Consider the following 21,176-nt stretch of genomic DNA (forward strand, 5'->3'; position numbering starts at 1 on the left):
AAACAAACAACCACTCATAATTAGAAAATTAAGTCTCGTTTAAATACTGGCCTCCCTTTAATGGTCGAGCCGTGTCGAAAGCTAAAACACGCAAAAATTTAACAAAAATAATATTAAAGTAGCCAAGACATAGCCAAATATTGTAGCGCCACATCACTAGCGGACATTTGAAATTTGCCGACTAGAACGGTCGGTTAAACGATGTGACGGTCAATCGGGGATCGGATAATCGAGGCTCTACTGTATATATATATTTTTTTCCTCCTCCCTTCAAACTATCGATACAATTCGGTTTTAAAAAATCTATATATAAATATTCTTTCAAAAGCAGAACAAAAATATACATTTTACTGTACACGTTTTGCCGTCTTCACTTTATCGAAAAACATTTAAAGGTATATTGCGACGTTGCCAAACCTTGCGAGCACGTGCCCCACACCTTTCGACGTAAGCGGCCGGATGGCCGAACGGTCGAGGTGGCAGTCTACCGCTCTGGGGGACCCGGGTTCGAATCCGAACGGGTCGAAAACTCCCCAGGAATTTTTCGGGGGTTGGTCCGTTCGGATATGTCGGGTCCCGTCCCTCACCACCCGGCAGCCCCATTGTGGGCCTGGCCGAACCCATAATGGACTTGTAAAATGAGGCCCTCTTAGTGCCCACAGGGCGGAGAGTTAAAAAAATAAAAAAAAACCTCTCAAAGTAAAGCGGTTTTACAAGCGATTGACGATCATATACTACGTAACGTAAATAATTAGGCATAGTTTTTAAATGTGTCGATAAAATGGTCCGATCGTTTTTCTCCTCCGCACCGGATGGTCGGTAGATTTTTTGCGCGTAAATCCGTTTCCTCACTTTGGTCAGTCGATGAAAAAAAAAGGCCTGGGCGGAGATGGAAAAGGGCGGTTTCCAGAAAGGGAAACGGAATAGTTACAAAATCTTCTCACACGCCTTCTGCAACACATCCGCCACCTGCTCTACGTCGACCTCCTCGAACAGGGAATTGACAACCAGTCGAATGCTGGGTGCCCGAAACGTGTGTTCTTCCTTGTATAGGTAACGGGCGACGGTGAACGCGATGCCATTTTGGTATCCCTGAAAACAATAATGAAGTGAATCTAATGCGGAATTAAGTTTCCCACACCACCTTTGTCACAATACATCGACTCTTTCTATCTGTTATTTAATCATTAAATCTATTACCGTAATTGTACCGTGTTTATTTTATCATCGGAAATACCTTAGCAATTCGACAATTGCAACAATTGTCACAGAATGCATTATGGATCGAATCTCCTTAATCCGATATTCGCCGCATTTTTTGTCTGCTGACAATAGTTCGTGGCCCATTAATCAATTTAAAGTAAATTAAGGAAAAGCTACAGTACCGAAGAAAGCAATTATTCCTTTTGGTTTAGAAGCGTTAATGGTTCCAAACAAAGTTTTTGTGGCATAAAAGTATTGTTTCTCGTTTTAAGGTCGATTCTATATTTTCACATTATTTACGTGGAATAAGCAGTTACGTACATAGTTTCCTTCGGGGGACCACAGAGTCGATTTGTGAGGATTAAAGAGGTTTGATCCTTTGCAACGGACAGCATGAAGTAACTGTACTTCAAGTTAAATCGATAATTTTGACGTGGCGAGAGCAAAAGGTGGGTATTATCCTCTCGACTTTCTTGATCTTCTCTTCCCTGGAATAATCGCTCAGTATATATAAATGCTTGACCGGGGAAATTTCGTCGGCACCAAAGCTCAACTGTGGAATCCTATTTTCAAAAAATACATTGTCAGAATGTGTTATGACTACGAAGGAAAAAAAATCAATTGGATAACTCAAACAGTTATATACTAACTAAACGTTTTGACAAATATTTTGAAAGTGACGTAACTAATGTTCTTGGTAAGCAATATATGAGGTGAGTCTAATATTAAAGGTACAGGCCAAAGTTACATTAACATTTATAATTGAAGAAAATATTTAATACATTCCACAAAAACTGTATATTTTTGTTTATTTCTCGACATAATCGCCGTAAACATTGAGACATTTATTCCAGCGTGACACTAGTTTGAACATCCCTTCACGGTACTGTCACTTGTCCAGTTGCTTGAAGTAACCAGAACAGTGTCTTCTTATTTCTCCTGACCTGCAAAGTTTTCACCTGCCAAAAATTCCTTTAAAGGTCTGAATAAATGAAAATCCGAGGGGGAGGCTAAATTTAGACTATACTTCACTCGTCAAATCAAATAAAACTGTGGTTGGCACAGCGGAATTGGGAAATCCTGCAACATCCTTCTTAAAGTCCAGATTTAACCACCCTCGCAGATGAAGATTAGTAGCAGCAGATGAATCATATTGAATTATGAAATGCTACACAAATAGATAAAATAGTTAAAAACTTACCATCTATACAAAAAACTTGTTGTAAGGGAAAAAAACTCGTAATGTATCAACGCTTGTCGTCGGCCATGACACCCGGGCGAATGAGAGGAGTGAATTCACGTTTTGATAGGTTAGTAAAAGCCGCTCGGATAACGTGGTGTCGTGGTCAGTTGCGCTCTCGAGACCGCCAAATTCGAATTATGTTGCATATGTCATTTTGTACGTATTTCCCTATTCGTTGCAACAGCAAAACTTTGTCGTCTAACGAATGACATAAGACCTTCAATTAGCATATTGTTGTCGTCGGTTCCATTAGTTTCAAACTTTCAAGAACAGCAAAAACATCCAGTTTCCACTGCGTTACGAAATTGAAATACATGTACTCAAATGATAAACGATGGAGGAAGTAGCAAAACGAAACGGTTAGCAGAGAGTGGTTAAAAAAAAAAAAAAAAAAACATTAAAACACTAGCAGAGAGTGGTTTCGATCCACCGACCTCTGGGTTATGGGCCCAGCACGCTCCCACTGCGCCACTCTGCTTATGCCAGACGAATGAAACTGTGGGCTTTTCATACTTTCTACTTAACTACTTAAAGTAGAAATTATTTCTCTGCCATTAATATCAGTCATTACGTGCTGTCGAATGTGAATTTAATATAAAGGTGAATGAAGTATAAATTCGTAGTAAAGCATTAAGTAAGAAAGAAATTGTTTTGCAGCATCATGGAATTAAGGTCGGACGTTGCAACTATCGCAGGATGTTACGCGAGAATTTCAAGAAATTTCGAAGAGCAATCGTTCTAATTTAAAATGAACCACTACAGTTAAATCTACAGGGTGGCGATTGACTGCTATCTTACGAAAAACGTAAACACACCCGTGAAGAACGTGCGTTGAAGTTGTTGGTATATATAGAGCCGACCCGTTAGTACTTAGTGTACAACTTCGGTCGTACATATTCTAAAATTGGAACGATACAGAGAAGATTAGCATGGCCCCTGCGCAAGGATGACACGCAAAATCGTGAAGCGTTCCATATTTTTTTTTTTTTTACACGTATTTGTAAAATCTAAGTGACTCGTACAACATAGAATTCATATAAAACAGAATTATCAACAGTGTTATAGGGGGGGTCGACTGTAGTAAAAGATTCCTTACGTGTTTGTTTTGAAAAATTTTAAAAGTTTTTAACATTCTGTTTAATTAAATAAATGGCGAAAAATTAAAGGATTGAACTCGTTTCTATTTACAGTTACACTTGAATTTTTCGTAAATCCTTCTTAAATAAAAACAAACATTCATAGTAAAATAAATGCTTCAGTTAGAGTGACGAGGAAGAAACTAGTTATGGTAGGCCTAAACGACGTGTTTTTCATCGAATTTTAAAAGTTGAAATTAGAAACACCGAGTTATTCTAGTTGGAGTTGTAGTCATTTCACTGCGTAAAATTGCGAAGATATTCATCATCGGATATTTATGACAGAGAATTAATTTCAATGTACTTTAAGCAGAAAGTATGAAAAGCCCACAGTTTCATTCGTCTGGCATAAGCAGAGTGGCGCAGTGGGAGCGTGCTGGGCCCATAACCCAGAGGTCGGTGGATCGAAACCATTCTCTGCTAGTGTTTTAATATTTTTTTTTTCTTTAACTTTGTCGTTTTACGCTGTTGTAAATGGATACTGTTATTCCTTATTAACATACAGGCAATCCTTATCAACGATAACACAACGTTTTCTGATCGACCGTTCTTATTTCGTTTGTTCGTTATGAAACTTAAATCATCGCAGAGTGTTACGGAAGCGTAACTAAAGAAATGTTCTTCGAACTGTGCAGAGATGCCAAATGTTTTCAAAGAAATGAGCCCAATCAATCTTAAAAAGTAGCCTAGTATTGGTTTGATTAAAGTTAATGCAGCATATACAATCATTTATCCTCAAAATTAATGCTAGAAGATTCGAGGTCATTCTGTTTCTCGATTTGATTTTGATTGAAGTCACCATAGAAAAAATTCTTTCCACTGTGACAATACTTAATCGGCGAGGAACATAAACACAATGCAAACTTCGACATTTCGGAAAATGTTAAATCTCCTACAGCATTTTTAATAGTTGAGACGTTGCACCAAAACTCTGTTTTTAAAAATCAGTTGGAACGTTACCTGGAAAAATACTTGTTCAGTCTACTGTCAATAGATGCTGCCATTAAAGAGTTGAAAATGGAGGACGAGTAGGACTTAAGCAAATACTAGAAGATAAAACTCTAATTTTTTTAAGGATGTTTTTAGGTATGCGAGTAAGAATTTCTTTACAGGCTCATTTTAAAAAGTTTGAACATCTTTAACTATAAATGCTTGTTCATAAGAAATTTCATTTGATGTTACTTTATTTACCAAAAGGTTTTAAAACTCATAGACCAAATCAATCTTTTCATTTCACAGATAATGACATTCATCATTTAAATCAGCGGTGTCCAACCTTTTTATTTCTCTTGGCCATGTTGGAAGAAGCCATGGAGTTTTGGGCCAAAAATATATTATATATACTTACAGCCCAAGTATACTGTGGCCCAATCCTTAAATATACAAGTATATTTAAGGATTAACATGTCTAGATTATAGTAATAGGTACAGTAATACCCCGACTTACGCAAACCCGGAGTTACGCGATTTTCGATTCGTCTTTTGTTTGAGCGCCACGCAACCCTTGATTACTCACTCCCCCCACACTATTGTTCAGCTTACATGTTCGGATGTGTCGCGTGGAATCCACACATAGCTACAATTTATTTTGTGTTATTTATTTCTGTGCTTGTTATATCTACGGAGACTCGAGAGACTCTACTATATCATCCAAACGAAGTAGAACTAATTCTTCTGCATCAAACAAGAAAAGAAAAGCTTTATCTTTGGAATGTAAAGTTAACATTGGGTATGTTCGTAAAGTCGAACGAGTTAAACGAGAATGACGTCATCGTTATTCCTATTTCGTTAGACTTTTCGAACGATTCGTTACTAACGCGTTTAACTCGTTTGACTTTACGAACGTACCCATTATTAAAGACTTCGGTACAAAAATGAAAATTTGTGAATTGGCAAAGGAGTTTGATCTACCGGAATTGTCGGTCAGAACAATTATAAAAGGCAAAGAAAAAATTCTCGAAGCTGCGAAAAATGCTCAATAGGATTACACAAAGGATTATAGAGGACGGATGGCCGAGCGGCCAAGGCGACAGCCCACCGCCCTGGTGGACCCGGGATCGAAACCAGACGGGTCAAAGAATCCCCAGGAAATTTTCGGGGATGGTCCCTCACCACCCGGTCGCCCCATTGTGGGCCTGGCCGAAACTATAATGGGCCTACTATAAGAGGCTCTCTTAGTGCCCACAGGGCGGAAAGAGTAAAAAAAAAACAAAAAGGATTATAGACCCAAATGCGGGGAAATTTTTTATCCCCGAGGAAGGTTGAGAAAAGTAAGGATCAATATTTGCATAACAGAAGGTCTATTTAACTTATCTCATTACTTTTGGCCTTTCTCTCCTTTCCCCGAATTTGAATCTATAATTCTTTGAGTCACAACTCCAGCTTTATTTAGTATACCTTCCTCATTCACACATTTCCAAGTATTTGAAAATATTCCCTTGAAAATATACTCAAAAATAAAGTATGTATAAAAGTTTATGGCTTTGTGAAACTTCTGACGTTGAAATAAATAAAAAATAATAATAATAAAATTTGTCAGTTTTGTTTACATGTTTATTGGGCCGCGGGTTGGACACCCCCGATTTAAATCTATGTCAAGTTTCACAAATTCAGGAAACAAAACTCTTCTTAGAATTGATAAGATAAAGCTACATAATTCATCAAGTATTCTAAAATGATCTGCCATTTCTTTTTGAAAGAACAAATTAATTTTTTTTTCCAAATTCACTTAAGACGGGCCTCAAAAATGTGAAATAAAGTCTATTGGTTTCATCAGTGTACATTTTACATAATTCCCTGGCATAATACCTATTGGAACTAGATGAAACTATCTGAAAATGTAATTTTAAAGTATCCCACTGATCGAGAATCCTTCCNAGATGTATATTGCGACATTTCGCGGATTCGATGCTTTGGCACACATGGACGTACAAAAGAAACGTCATACGATGAGCGATGATCGACTAATATGAGAAATTTCTTACATTAATTGCTACTTCATTCTTTTATAACTGCTCTAACCCGAAAATTTTGAGAAATTTCTGACCAAAGCTTAAAATGCTACCCTACTTCATGCAATTTTATCAAGAACACGAACTTTGCAGTGAAAATTGGGCTTAAGTTTTGCGTGGGTGGCAGAAATTCCCCAACGAGCAACCAAAATCAAATAATGTATATAATTCATCTCTGTAATCCAAAATTTCTGGTAGACGGACTCACAGCAAAACTTTTAGTTAGGAAGTCACTTTTATTCTTTAAAAAATGACATATGCATTTCAGGTTGGTATATACATCCAACCCCTCCTCAGTGCTAATTTTTCAAAAAACAATAAAAAGTTATAATAATCAGTACATGACATCACATACATTACAAAATATTTCTACATACTTACTCTTAAAAATAAAATTTGTGTGTGGGCTACCAATACATCTAAACACCAACAATTGTTTCTCATCACCTTAAAATTATCGTACAAGTTTAAAGAGCACTTGNATCTCATTACTTTTGGCCTTTCTCTCCTTTCCCCGAATTTGAATCTATAATTCTTTGAGTCACAACTCCAGCTTTATTTAGTATACCTTCCTCATTCACACATTTCCAAGTATTTGAAAATATTCCCTTGAAAATATACTCAAAAATAAAGTATGTATAAAAGTTTATGGCTTTGTGAAACTTCTGACGTTGAAATAAATAAAAAATAATAATAATAAAATTTGTCAGTTTTGTTTACATGTTTATTGGGCCGCGGGTTGGACACCCCCGATTTAAATCTATGTCAAGTTTCACAAATTCAGGAAACAAAACTCTTCTTAGAATTGATAAGATAAAGCTACATAATTCATCAAGTATTCTAAAATGATCTGCCATTTCTTTTTGAAAGAACAAATTAATTTTTTTTTCCAAATTCACTTAAGACGGGCCTCAAAAATGTGAAATAAAGTCTATTGGTTTCATCAGTGTACATTTTACATAATTCCCTGGCATAATACCTATTGGAACTAGATGAAACTATCTGAAAATGTAATTTTAAAGTATCCCACTGATCGAGAATCCTTCCTACATATCTACTTCTAGCTAGACAACGTGTTTCTGATAATGAATGTTTCGCACAAGCAATATCTATAGATTCATCTATATTCTATAATAAGGGAAAATTTGCTATTAATTACAGTCGACCCCCTATAATACTGTTGATAATTCCGTTTTATATAAATTCCATGTTGTACGAGTCACTTAGATTTTACAAATACATGAGCCGTTCACAGCCCGGCACACATATTTGTAAAATCTAAGTGACTCGTACAACATGGAATTCATATAAAACGGAATTATCTACAGTGTTATAGAGGGGTCGACTGTATTTCTTCAATTTGGTCTGCGAATGTAGCAGGAGCTACGACACTGTTAATAAGAGCCGTGCATTTTGTTCTATGTAATTGCAAATCAATTGTTTTTGATGAGGATGACGTTTCTTATTTAATCGGCTCACCTAAATGATTAACACTAGATACGCTTGTACTGTACGACAAGCTACAAATGCTGCTAACTTTAATTCATATTTATTCATTTTGTTTTTATGTGAAAAAAGTTCCTTTAGATCATTTTTTTTGAATGTAAATCTATTAATTTAAATAACAGCAGTAGAACCCAATTATATTAGCTATCCTGATATAATTTAGTTAATTTTATAGCTATTAAAATGATTTTATATTTCATTTACCAAAAAGTAGTACGAAGTAGGCCACAAAATTACATAACTACCCTTAAAAGTAGCAAGTAGCCCCAAATAAAAATTAATAGCATACTTTGTTTAAAAATAGCCCAAACGGCGACTTTTCTTCCAGTCTGGCAACTTTACAACTGTGTTCTGCGGTGTGTTTTGAATAACAATAATCACGTGTTAGGAATGAGACGTCACTCACTGCTCTATCACGTGACATCGGAGAAGTCGTGACTAAGGGGAGTGTGTCGAGGCGGAGGTTATTCAGAGTTCAACAAAATATACGTGAAGCGGTTCAGAGAAATAGTAGACAATGGAAGACATCATTAAACGAAGTGATCAGTGACAAGAAAGAATCTACTAAATCAAAAGAACAGTGAGTTTAATTTAAACATAGACTTTCGGTTAATGTTAGCTATGGTGACTAAAATGGCCGCGCTTCCGACTGACCTCCCGGAGGGAGCCGCCATGTGTTTAACGTAGCTAGTTATTGATTCACGGTAGTTCTTGAACAAAGTAAAAAAAAAAAAAAACAAAAGGAAACGTCTACTAAAAATGTAGTTAATTAATCTAACGGAAACGAACCTAAGCGAAGTGGATACTGTACATATGCTGTTTAGTGGGTACGGCTATTTGAGATGTTTTCTTCCATAAAATTAATCAAATCTAGACTAATTTCACTCGAATATTTCCAAAACACGTATAATTTGTTGGAAATGATCGATATAAAATGTGCTATGAATAAAATATTGTCGGAATACTTATCGTATGTACCCCGTTCGAAGATACCATTGCTTAAGCTTGTTTTCGTCGCGGAGCGTCACACCGGACGGCGGACGCGTTTCGTTCACGTGACTACTAATCTCTGACGTGTTTCCTGATAACTTATTTTTTTTGCGAAGGATTTGCTGAACTTTACAGACATTACGTGATAGATCATAATATACTATAGGATTTTTATTGTAATTAAAAACGACTTATTATTAACTTTATGAAGCAACAAAGGAAAAACCGCTCGCTAACGACAATAATTCTATCATGATATATATTACGATGATAAATATTAATCAGATGCAACATAAGATGTCCAATGTCTTGATGTAAATAAATATACAATTTTGTTTACGACATGAGAGATTAGACCAATTAAAAGTAGAGCAGAATTATTACTTATTTATTGCATTATCATACGTTGTTATATGTTGATTTTAATTCATATTTAGAATGGAATAAAGTCTTAATATTTCTATTAATGATGTCTCTAAAGTTCAGCGAATTCTTCTGTAGCGTTACGCGACTATGTATTGTTATTATATGTATGTATATATATATTTTTGTCGGGTTCCTTTGTGTTTTGTATCGGGTTTTTGTCATTTATGCGATGTCACGTGTATGTGTGTATTATGATGTCACCGCATGGGAGGAGCTTTCCGATTGGTCCAAGGTGGGACACGTGGTAAAGCGGACTTCCGGAGAGCGGGAGATATAAAACGTGTGAACTCCCGTTATACGGATTATTCTGGTCTCTGTACCCATTGAGGAGAGTGGTCGTTATACTGGTAAGAATAAACCTTTTCTTTTTTTCCGTGCACGTGTTGGTCATTTACTGTGTCCTTTGTATATATATATATATATATATATTCAATATATATATATATATATACTTTTATTGCCCCGTGGATTCCTATATACGGCATACTCTACACTTCACAAAAAGAATAAGTTATCAGGAACACGTCAGAGATGAGTAGTCACGTGACCGAATATCACCGACGAGTGTCGCTTGACACGCTTCGTACGCGTCCGTCGTCCGATGTGACGCTCCGCGACGAAAACAAGCTTAACCAACGCCGTCTTCGAACGGTGTACACTCGATAAGTATTCCGATAATATTTTATTCATAGCATATTTCATATCGATCATTTCCAACAAATTATACGTGTTTTTGAAACATTCGAGTGAAATTAGTCTAGGTTTGATTTAATTTTATGGAAGAAAACCTCTCAAATAGCCGTACCCACTAAACAGCACAAGTGCCACCGAAACGCCACCATTTTTAGTCACCATTTATTATTGATAACAATAATTATTTTTCCTTGCTTTTCTCTATAAACTGTACAAGTTTCAGAATTTCAGTACAGGACTTCTTATATCCAAAAGTTTTCGATGATGATGACTTTATTCATTTAATTTATTGTTACAAATGCATTTCAGAACAAGTATATTTTCATTCCATCTTCAGTGCTATTATAAATAAAAAATTCAGTATGTTACACATTATCATTCACTATTCCTATTTTAAATACAAACAAGTAAAACGGCAAGGCCATTTTTGAGACGAAACTGTGTCTCAGAGACTCAAGGCTTGATTGCACGCTGTTTTCTAAGGGAAAGAGAAAAATGGACACTCTCCAATGAGGAAAAGCCATCACTGGTACTCGGGTCCTGGCATAGATTACGGTGGGCTTCGTTGCCACTGTTGTCATGACAGGTTGCGTTGTCACGGGCCTGTTCTTGATTATGGTAATCGGGATCACTTTGATGCTCATGGCGGGTCTCGGTCTCGTTCTCATTCTCCGATCTTCTTTTGTATCGCTGGTTTTGAGTGTGATTGTTCAAACTTTGCCGGCCATGGCCATGACCACGAGGCATTTTTGGTGAAATTAATGGGTCAAAGGTGAAAGGCGAATGAGGTGTCAGCAGCACACAAGAAAATCGAAATGACGAGAAAAAGAGAATACATGCATAACATGTGTCACACATTTGTCAAAATTTGGTTTTGCAATGTTTGCATTTCGAACTTCCCAACAAGCAGCGCATGCACTAGCGCCTGTTTGTAGAAACAGTGTCGCCATTTTGTATTTTATTATGACTCGGTTCTCGGTCCCCGACTACCTATAAGTCTGGTTTTTTTAATGTGTGCATGATTTGGACACCAAATACTCTGTGCCAAATTGCAACTCTTGACATGCACTCCTTCATACCTCTAAGGTGTCCAACCATTGTCAACACTGCAATTTTATAGACGAGACTATGTCTCGTCAATTATATCAGTACTTACAAGTTAAAAAATAGTTTCAATAAATTTTGAATTCAAATATACCGAGATTGCATACATTAAAAAATTGTTAAAATACGACTCCTGTATTTGTAATGTTAAACAAATAATATGTAAGACAATATTCATATTTAAGTTATTGATAATACTTAATTTTTGTTCAATAGGATCATAATAAAACGTAATTACTTACATTTTAAACATTTACTATTTCATGCTATTAAAATGTTATACAGATCTTTTACACAATTAAAATAACAATTTACTATATTATTACATAATGATTAGTGTTGCAACGAATAGTATATTCGGCCAAACTATTCGGCTCAATTAACGTACATACGAAAATTGGTGCGCAAACCTCATTATAGCAAGGACCCTGCTCTGTATTGGCCCGCTGTCACTACGTTTCGCCAATCGCGTTAATTTTTTACAGTTGTAGCGGACAGACGAGCGTCATGGCAGTATGTGATAAATGATGATATCAAATGTGGATAACAATAAGCTGCCTCGACTTGTTTGATTATGTTATCAACTGAATTTCATATTTATTTTCACATATTTACGGTCCTTCACATGTAAATAACGGAAAAAGAACAGAGAAGGACCATGAAAATATGAAAATAAATATGAAATTGAGTTGATAACATAATCGAACAAGTTGAGGCAGCTTATTGGCATGAAATTCGTGGGCGTCAATGCCAAACAATTGTTGTCATAGACTCCGGAAAGCTAAATGCTTGTAATAAAAGTCACTTAACGTGCACAGGCGAAAGCCTGGGGCTGTACGAGCTACCAAGCTGTCTCGAATGTGTGAAATCATAACTGTGACTTATACCGATGTCTTATCTGTCTCTTTTCTCCGTTATCACCAGGCTATGAGTCACGTAATTGTAAAATGGGAAATCTACGACGGAAAAGTGATGAATCGAAAGTATAGTGAGGGCGTATAATGATGTATGCATAGGCATACGGGGACTAGAGCGATAGAGGAAAGAGAAAGGGATGAGCAAAGACGAGCGCTTAAAAAGAAGGATAGGCAGGGTTGGACCCTCAGATGTGCAACGATTCTCGAACGAATAGGTGTGTACTGTACATGTGCTGATCTTTGTAATTATAAATTGTGAATACATGTGATTAATATTATTTTCTTTTTTATTTTGTGCATGTTATAAGTTATAAACAAATATAAATAAACAACACTAACCCGATAACATTAAATCTAAATATCAAAATGATTAATTTACTGTGGTTTTGTTATTTCTTACTCCAGTTTTTACGTATTCGGTATTCGGCCGAATAGCGAAAAATAGGCCGAATACCGAATATTCGTTACATCACTGATAATGATGCTTCTTTACTTATTATTTTAACGTTATTCCCTCTATTGTGTCATATTATATATTATTCATTTGCATACCTATTGATATATTAATAATTATTATCTTTTAGAATTATCTGTCATGACAACTAGAAGGGCAAAGCTACAGATTCGACCCAATACAGGACAAAGTATTCGAGACAGTACAGATGCTACAGCCAGAAAAACTAATTTGACAAAAAAGCCAGCCTTAAAGAAAAATGAAAATTCTCTTAATGTATTACAAAATGGCATTGATAAAACAACTGATTTGCAAACTGTAGAATGTGTTGAAAAAACTATAGATTCATTCCCAAAAGAACAAGAACAAATCTCATTACAAAAAGAATTAAATTCAATTCCTAAATCTCCATTAATAGAGAAAAAAGTTGATATAAATCAACAGAATCAGTCATTGTTGTCTCATAATGGAACTGTACATAAGCCAAAGGATGAGATTCTTCAGGATAAAATTATAGAAGATATAACTGAACAATGTGAAAAATCTTCTGTAAAGTCTGACTTTTGTGATAAAGAATTAAATAGTGATAAGGATATACCATCAAAAGAAACTTCAGAAGTTACACCTAGCAAAATAGCAACCGAAACTGTTGAAAATAATGAGGTAACAAATAATACGTCACCTGTGAAAACCAGTGAGAAGAGTGTGTCAAGGCGGAGGTTAGTTAGAGCTCAACCAAATATACGTGAAGCGGGTCAGAGAAATAGTAGACAGTGGAAGGCATCATTAAATGAAGTGATCAGTGAAAAGAAAAAATCCATTAAATCAAAAGAACAGTGAGTTTAATTTAACATAGACTTTCTTATTTGAAACATTAACTGTGACTTTACTTTGTTTTACAATATACAATTTAACTTTAATATATAATAATGTATAAAAATATACAATATTATATAATAGACTTTAATATAATTATTTATATAGGCTAACTATGTGTTTAGTTACTCATAGAGTTATTCTAAATATGTGTTTATCTTTATTTATTTGTATAAATTAAAAGTACATTTAATATTTATTTAAAATTAATTTAACTTTCTTTGAAGTGTTGTTTCAAATCTTGGAAGTCCTACATCAGAAAACAATAAAATCTCCTCACCAACTAAAGCAATAACTTTAGCAACTAACACAAAGCAATATATAAGTCCTCAAAGTACTTCACCAGTTGCCTCAGAAAAGAAAAATGTAAATAAATCAAATGATGATGTAAGTATTCTGTATTATTTCTTACACATGTAACATTGCATAATATTAATTGAATTCTAGACTAATTTGACTTGAACATTTCCAAAACTTGAACATTCCAGAAGTTTTTGGGGATTTCCATAAAAAATATGCTATAAACAAAAAATTTTAGGAATGTGTACTGAGTGTGTGTCATTCAAAAATACCATTGCTTAAACTTGTTTTTGTTGTAGAGCAGCACATTGGATGGCAGATGCGTATGAAGTGTCACATGGCACTTTCATGGTGTCATTTGGTCATGTGACTATTCATTCGTCTTAGCTACAGCTCGCATCTCTGACATGTTTCCCGATAATTTATTCATCTTGTGGAAGAATTCATTCTTTTGCTCTGTACTTTGGGGACATCGTGTGATAGAGCAGTGACGTCATATTTTCTATCATGTAATATTACTCTTTAACTCCAAAGAATCCCTAGAAGACAGGTTGATAAACATTGCATTAGTTACATTTCTGGTAATATCACAACTTTCTACAACAAAACCCACTGAGTTAACTCTGCAAAAAACAAACAATTTTTAAAAACTAAAGTAATAAACTTTAAAATTCTGATTAAATCCCTATAATCCCAAATTAAATAAATAGAAATTTTTTATCTAAATTTACAAATAAATTTTAACATAAAATCATATAAACTAAAGTTATATAACAATAATATATGTATAATTTATGCAAGATATGTGACTAATTCCATATAAAGATTTTGTTTGGAAATAAAATATTTTATCTAAAACAATAGATGAAACGTGTCAGAGCAGTGCTCAAACTTTTCGTTTTTGCAGACCAGTACTTTTATAAAATTAAATAGTTATTAAATGGAATTTAAATGCATTATTTTTTAAATTTTTGACTGAATTAGTAAGAAATACAACAAAACGTGGTTCTAATCCTTTTGAAAAACTGTGTTTGTGGGCTAATTTTCATGAGTTGATTTCGATTGTCTGTCCATCTCTGGCAGTGTTTAAATAATAATACAAATAATTATTTATTGTGACATCATCACATTGCCAGGCAGCAGTTTTTAATAAAATTTTTTAATTTATTTAATTTAAAATATAAACTCTCCACCTCAAATTAGTACTATAGTGCCTTGCCCCTAAACTGTACATCATACTTTTCTGTTATAAATAAAATTGTGCCAGTCATCTAACTCCTTTCAGGAGAAAATTTTTGAACTGAAAAATCCTTCATTTCTTTATGCAGCAAGTATGTAGCAAAATGACATCACAAGCAGTGTTGGTCAATTAGAAACCAGTTTCAGTGTGTTTGCGGTAAAGGGCTTCTCGAGCGCTGCATAAAGAAATGCAGGGATAATGTGACTTCCAGTTTGCATCATAAGTTCATATACAGTTAATCGAGACCTCCTGCCCCTAAGCTTTCCTTATCAGGTTTTGAATTTCATTTATCCAACACCATTCTTCAGATTAAGGAAAGACAGACAGACAACAGTGGGAATTTATAGGACTACAATTTTTTGAAATTGCAGTCCAATAACAACAAAATTAATAGAATAACATGTCTTCAAGAGACTTTGAAAGACATTTTAAAATAGTTTTATTAATGTAACATATGAAATACTGAATGTTTAATTGAAATCTGGTCTTGACCAAGTAATAAACCATTAGAGCAATTTCTATTGGATATGTATTAGGTTTTAGCATTTGTGCAAACAAAAGCTTTGAAATCTATGCTAACCAATTATCACTTTTCTTATCTAGTGGCAGATTACATGATAATAATATCTCTATGTTTTCTATTCTTTTTATTTCCAATAAAATACTATCGAACATCTTTTGAAAATTGTTTTCGGCAGTTTTGAAATAATTTGAGCAAGCTGTGAGTACTGACAACTACACACTTTGCTGACCCCACAATCTCAGGTTGCAGTTGATGAAAGCAGATATATATGCCTTAAACACCGCATCTTATTTTTACGTTCCTGGCTGTTATATGTAATAGAGGAAAAGAAAGAAGAGTGATAAGTCAAAATGGACTCCCAATATTTTTATGTTTTGGACATAGGGCACCTTGAAATCTCAAGAAATGCAAAAAAATTCAGATGTAATTTCTGTATGTATAGATGTTAGTATATATGTGTGTGGCATGATTTTATTTACCCTGTTTGAAGTTCAATAACTCTTGTGCTTTTTGTTGAAAATTTCTGAAATTTTGCAGGGAGGTTTGTGTCTTGGGGGATCGATGCTATTAAATTTTGGCGATTGAAGGTCAAGGGGGCAGGGAGATAATGGGGATTGTGTATATCTCCAGTAGGGTTGACTTATTGATGATTTACTTGTTATTAGCATTTACAATTTTTTATAAAACCCATCCCTACCCTCAAAATAAGCTTTTTGCCATTTTATAATATAAAAATATTTTTAAAAATTTTAATATGATAACAGATGGTGCCACCAAAATTTTAAATGTTGCTGGGAAAGTTGAGCAACTCGTTGCTGGTTTATTTATTAGATTATTTCATTAGTAAACAGTTCCATTGTTAAATTTTAAGCTTGATCTGCATGTAATATTGAGTGTTAGTACAAGTGCCTCAGTAAATTTGTTTAATAGATAATAAATAATATAGTTCTACAAGGTAGACAGATATTTTTGTGAATTCACTAAGATACAGTACTGTACATTCATTTAAATGCATTATTGATTATTGTAAGTTGAAAGTATCTTTACTCTTTTAAATATTTAACGAGACTCAAACTTTGCTTTATGTAGTCTTAATTATTGAAAAAAGTATGATTCAATAATGAAACACAAAATCTATTTATTTATTTCACGAAGTTATAAAATGCCATTTAGTAGCTTGCCACTCCCTGATTTAATAAATATCCTGACAACAATATACAAGTAAAGACATTTTTAACTCCTTAACGCCCGCCTGTTTTTAATTATGATGTAATTAAGCATAAAAAATACTTAAAACTGAAAAATAACGAAAGAAATGGGTTAATTTTTAAGGAAAAGCTTCAAATTTTATTTTCCTTTGTCTGGCCTTTCTGTGAAATTTAACACTGATGAGTCATTGTTTACACAGCTGGATGACCTTGAACACAGCTGGAGTCCGATTTCCCAGGGCATTCTCATATACGTCTCGGGAGGACAAGGGTTTAAAGTAGGGTGAATATGAGTGACACGTATAATTTTAAATATTTTTAAAAAATTAAGATTTTAATTGCGATTTCTGACCCCCCCAATTAATTAAATTAATATATAAAATAATCGATTAATTAAAAAAAATTAAAAACTATCAAAGGTCGTTTTTGACATCAGAAAGCAGCTTTAAATAACTTTACCGAAGGAAAATCCGTGCGCTACAACTTAGGAACCATGAAATAAATTTGATAAAAAACTCCCATTAAAAAACAAGCCTTAATCGAGCCTTTATCAAAGGCTCATTAAAATCGCGATAAAATGTTTTCGCGCGGACAAAAAATTTTGAAAAAATTTGGTTAATTAACTGAATGGTTAACAGTAAGATGTTGGTACCAAGAAAATGTCACGTGTTATAATGGTGACCCAAACAGTGCAAAGTCAGTAAGTCACTTACTGACTTTGCACTGTTTGGGTCACCATTATAACACGTGACATTTTCTTGGTACCAACATCTTACTGTTAACCATTCAGTTAATTAACCAACAGTTTTTTGTTTTTTTGTTTATGTCAGCAAGAAAAAAATTGATGTTTTGAAAATGTCTATCAAATATGTGTCTTTAAAAAAATTAAAAGAAAACTCATAATGATAAGAAACTATACTGGTTAATGTTTACCTAGGTAGTCCAAGATGGCCGCACAGTGGGGACCCACGTTCTAACCTAATCTAACCTAACCTATTCTAATAAATTAAGAAAATTTTCCTTTCTTCATATAATTAATTTTTTGAGTTATTTTACATCTTACATTAGTAATTTTGTTAATTTATTAGAATAGGTTAGGTTAGATTAGAACGTGGGTCCCCACTGTGCGGCCATCTTGGACTACCTAGGTAAACATTAACCAGTATAGTTTCTTATCATTATGAGTTTTCTTTTAATTTTTTTAAAGACACATATTTGATAGACATTTTCAAAACATCAATTTTTTTCTTGCTGACATAAACAAAAAAACAAAAAACTGTTGGTTAATTAACTGAATGGTTAACAGTAAGATGTTGGTACCAAGAAAATGTCACGTGACATTTTCTTGGTACCAACATCTTACTGTTAACCATTCAGTTAACACGTGACATGCTTCATATGCGTGTCACGCATATGAAGCATGTCACGTGTTATAATGGTGACCCAAACAGTGCAAAGTCAGTAAGTGACTTACTGACTTTGCACTGTTTGGGTCACCATTGCTTAAGATTATTTCTGTTATGGAGTATCATGTTGGACAGTGGATGTGTATAAAACATGTGATGTGACCTTACTTCAATTAGAGCACTAGATTATACAAGCATAACAATCTGCCATTTTGAATCTCAACATTCAGTTAAACAAATATCAATAAATTCATTTGTGTAAAGTATTTCATTAATAGTTAATTTATTACACTTATTACATTCTTTTATTTTTAAAATAGCTTAATAAATATAAAAAATAAAGATTAACAGTTTAATTGAAAAAATAAAAAAATAATAATCACATACAAAATTTTACTGATGTTTAGAAATTACATTGAATGTTTTTATATAAAGTACTTTATTTATATTATATCTGGGATATAGGATTTTTATTTAGAGCTGTGTAAAAAATTCCATGAAATAAATATTATATACATTGTCATATTACAATAAAATAGTATTAATTTTTTTGTCATAGTGTTTTGTCTGTTTTGAAAACTTTGAGGTTCTTTTCATTTAACTTCAAATGTTTACGAAAAGAAAAACCTCGCACAGATGTATAATGTAAAAGTAAATTTTTGCCTATATAATTTTGTCTAATCTGAAAGCAAGTCATTAAAGTATCAATAATAGTATTCATATTTAAGTTTGATTTTAGAAGACTGTGATTATGCTTCTGAATGAGTTCTTCTGTCAGACACAATTTAAACCACTCCATGAGTATTTTTACATTCTTACAAGTTTTGTTAATTTTTTAAGCTAGGTGTAATGTTTTCTAATTCTATGGTCAAAAATTCTTTACAAGTTTAACACAATCCTTTCTTTTTTATAGACTTTAATACACTTCTGGCAATATAATAAATGCTGTTATATTCAGAATTTGATTTAAAAAAAATTTGGATTTTCATCATTTATTGATAATGATTCCTGTTGTACTGTACTTCAGTTTGTATAGGATATGTTGTTTTTAGATTTGAATAATCCAACAGAACCTTGTCATTATCACAAAAATAATTTGTATTTTTAGATGGTGATATAAATTGTGAAATACAAATTAATTTAATTGTTCTTAAACAAGCTAAAGTGGAAGGATTAGCATCTTTATTTCTAATCTGAAAAAATAATTTTCTAAGTCATCTTGGGAAAATCAAGTTCCTAATGAATAGCCATCATGTTTTTGAAAAAATTTTTGGATAATTTAATAAAAGATATGTCAACAATGATTCAGTATTTAAAGGTTTCCATCCACCTGAGCCAATTTTTATTTCTTGCACAATGTCAATGAAATTTTTGAGAAAGGTAATTTTTTTAAACTGATTTTTCCATCAATTATATGAGTGCTAAGGTGGCTTTTCTTTTCCGCTAGACTTATTACACCACCAATAAAACGGAGGACAAGCTTTAGAAAAACTTTTTATTTATTTGAGTATGCATTTCGGACAATTATATCCCTTTTCAACTCTTGTGTTACAAATGGATTATGAGAAATGCAGGAGTTGTGACATTAGATAAAATATGGATGGTGATTATTGATTAACAGGTATAAGAGCAAACATGACGGCATGGTACATAGTGTTGGAAAAAACATCCCACTATACATGACAGTTTTGAGTTAAGATTATAAAATTTGGGAAACCTTGATCTTGGTTACGGTAAGGACAATAGAAAAACATTTTGGAACAACCAGTATGATGAAGTGAAGGTAGTGCCTGATGGTGTCATAAATCTAACAGAAAAGAAAAGCCACCTTAACGCTCGTATAATTGAACACAAGACTAGACAAGAAGTGTATCGCATGATTTTTCCGTGTTAATGATTTTGTCCTGTTTCTTGATGTCAGCAAAGAAAACCATTCATGCAATAAACAAATAAACCATGCTGTAGTGAGAGCATCCGGTGACAGCATTTTACACATAACAACTGTTTCTATTACTGTATCAGTTTTTAGTGTAAAGAAATTCACTGCAAAAGCCAATATTCATTTTTTTTAAATGCAAAGGATAAATACAACTTTCATTTAAGTGGAATCAAGTGCACTAGTCAAATTAATTTCTTTTTCCCATAAATCTATAATGTATTTTGATGATACTACTGCAGATGGTAAACCTTCATTACTTACTACAAATTCTGGAAAATTAAAATCAGAATCTAACAATTTAACATTGCTGTATGCCAATTTTTTTAATAAATGGAGAACATCTGCAAATATTATTATTATATGTAAAAAAATGGTTTCTGTCAGATCTTGTTACAGAATCTTCAAGTTTCTGACAAGTTTTATGCTGTAATTTCTGACATGGTTTATGACATGGACAATAAAACACTTTGCTTTATTTACTTGAACCCATGTCAGAAACTACAGCATAAACACAGAGTCCAACATCACTAAATCTAATCTAAAATTTGCATTATCAAATCTTTTAATTCAAACCATTTGTAGTAGAACCAGTAATGTGAACAGCTACAATTTGTTTCCAATTTGTATTACAGTAGAGCCTCGATTATCTGACCCCTCGGTTAACCGACCGTCCTAGTCGGCAAATTTCAAATGCCTGCTATTGATGTGGCGCTACAATATTTGGCTATGTCTTGGCTACTTTAATATTATTTTTATGTGTTTTAGCTGGCAACACTCATTCGACCATGAAAGGGAGCCAGAGGCTTAATTTTCTAATTTTTAACAATACAATAGCGACAATTATTATTTTAAAAAATTTTGTTAGGCTTAACATTGATGAAAATTCAACGTGAAGTAGGTTAATAGCGATATACTAATATACTAATTACATGGGATATAATAATATACTACACTAATAATGGATTTTTTCATACTTTTCGGTTATCCGACTTTTCAATTAT

General features: G+C 33.5%; 1 protein-coding gene and 3 non-coding genes across 5 annotated transcripts in view; 3 read left to right on the forward strand and 1 right to left on the reverse strand.

Moving 5' to 3' along the window:
* The window catches only part of LOC111624602 (transcription factor TFIIIB component B'' homolog), a 90,603-nt gene that overhangs the window by 42,137 nt on the left and 27,290 nt on the right, over nt 1-21,176 (forward strand). The window contains exons 1-3 of one of the 2 annotated variants that reach the window (XM_023367497.1): nt 8,488-8,679; nt 12,814-13,519; nt 13,787-13,946. In XM_023367497.1, coding sequence (XP_023223265.1) covers nt 12,825-13,519; nt 13,787-13,946 — 855 coding nt within the window. In that variant the 5' untranslated portion in view covers nt 8,488-8,679; nt 12,814-12,824. Of the gene's footprint in view, nt 1-8,487; nt 8,680-12,813; nt 13,520-13,786; nt 13,947-21,176 lie in introns of those variants that run through there. The other variant, XM_023367506.1, reaches the window with a different exon arrangement.
* Trnam-cau lies at nt 2,853-2,924 on the reverse strand. Its single transcript has one exon. It is a non-coding gene; the product is annotated as a tRNA-Met (tRNA).
* LOC111624640 lies at nt 3,322-3,427 on the forward strand. Its single transcript, XR_002756612.1, has one exon. It is a non-coding gene; the product is annotated as a U6 spliceosomal RNA (small nuclear RNA).
* On the forward strand, nt 3,934-4,005 carry Trnam-cau. The gene has a single exon. It is a non-coding gene; the product is annotated as a tRNA-Met (tRNA).

Source organism: Centruroides sculpturatus, unplaced genomic scaffold (assembly GCF_000671375.1).
Source record: "Centruroides sculpturatus isolate CEXI.00-Female unplaced genomic scaffold, Cexi_2.0 scaffold27, whole genome shotgun sequence".
In the NCBI taxonomy this organism is placed as follows: Eukaryota; Metazoa; Arthropoda; class Arachnida; order Scorpiones; family Buthidae; genus Centruroides; species Centruroides sculpturatus.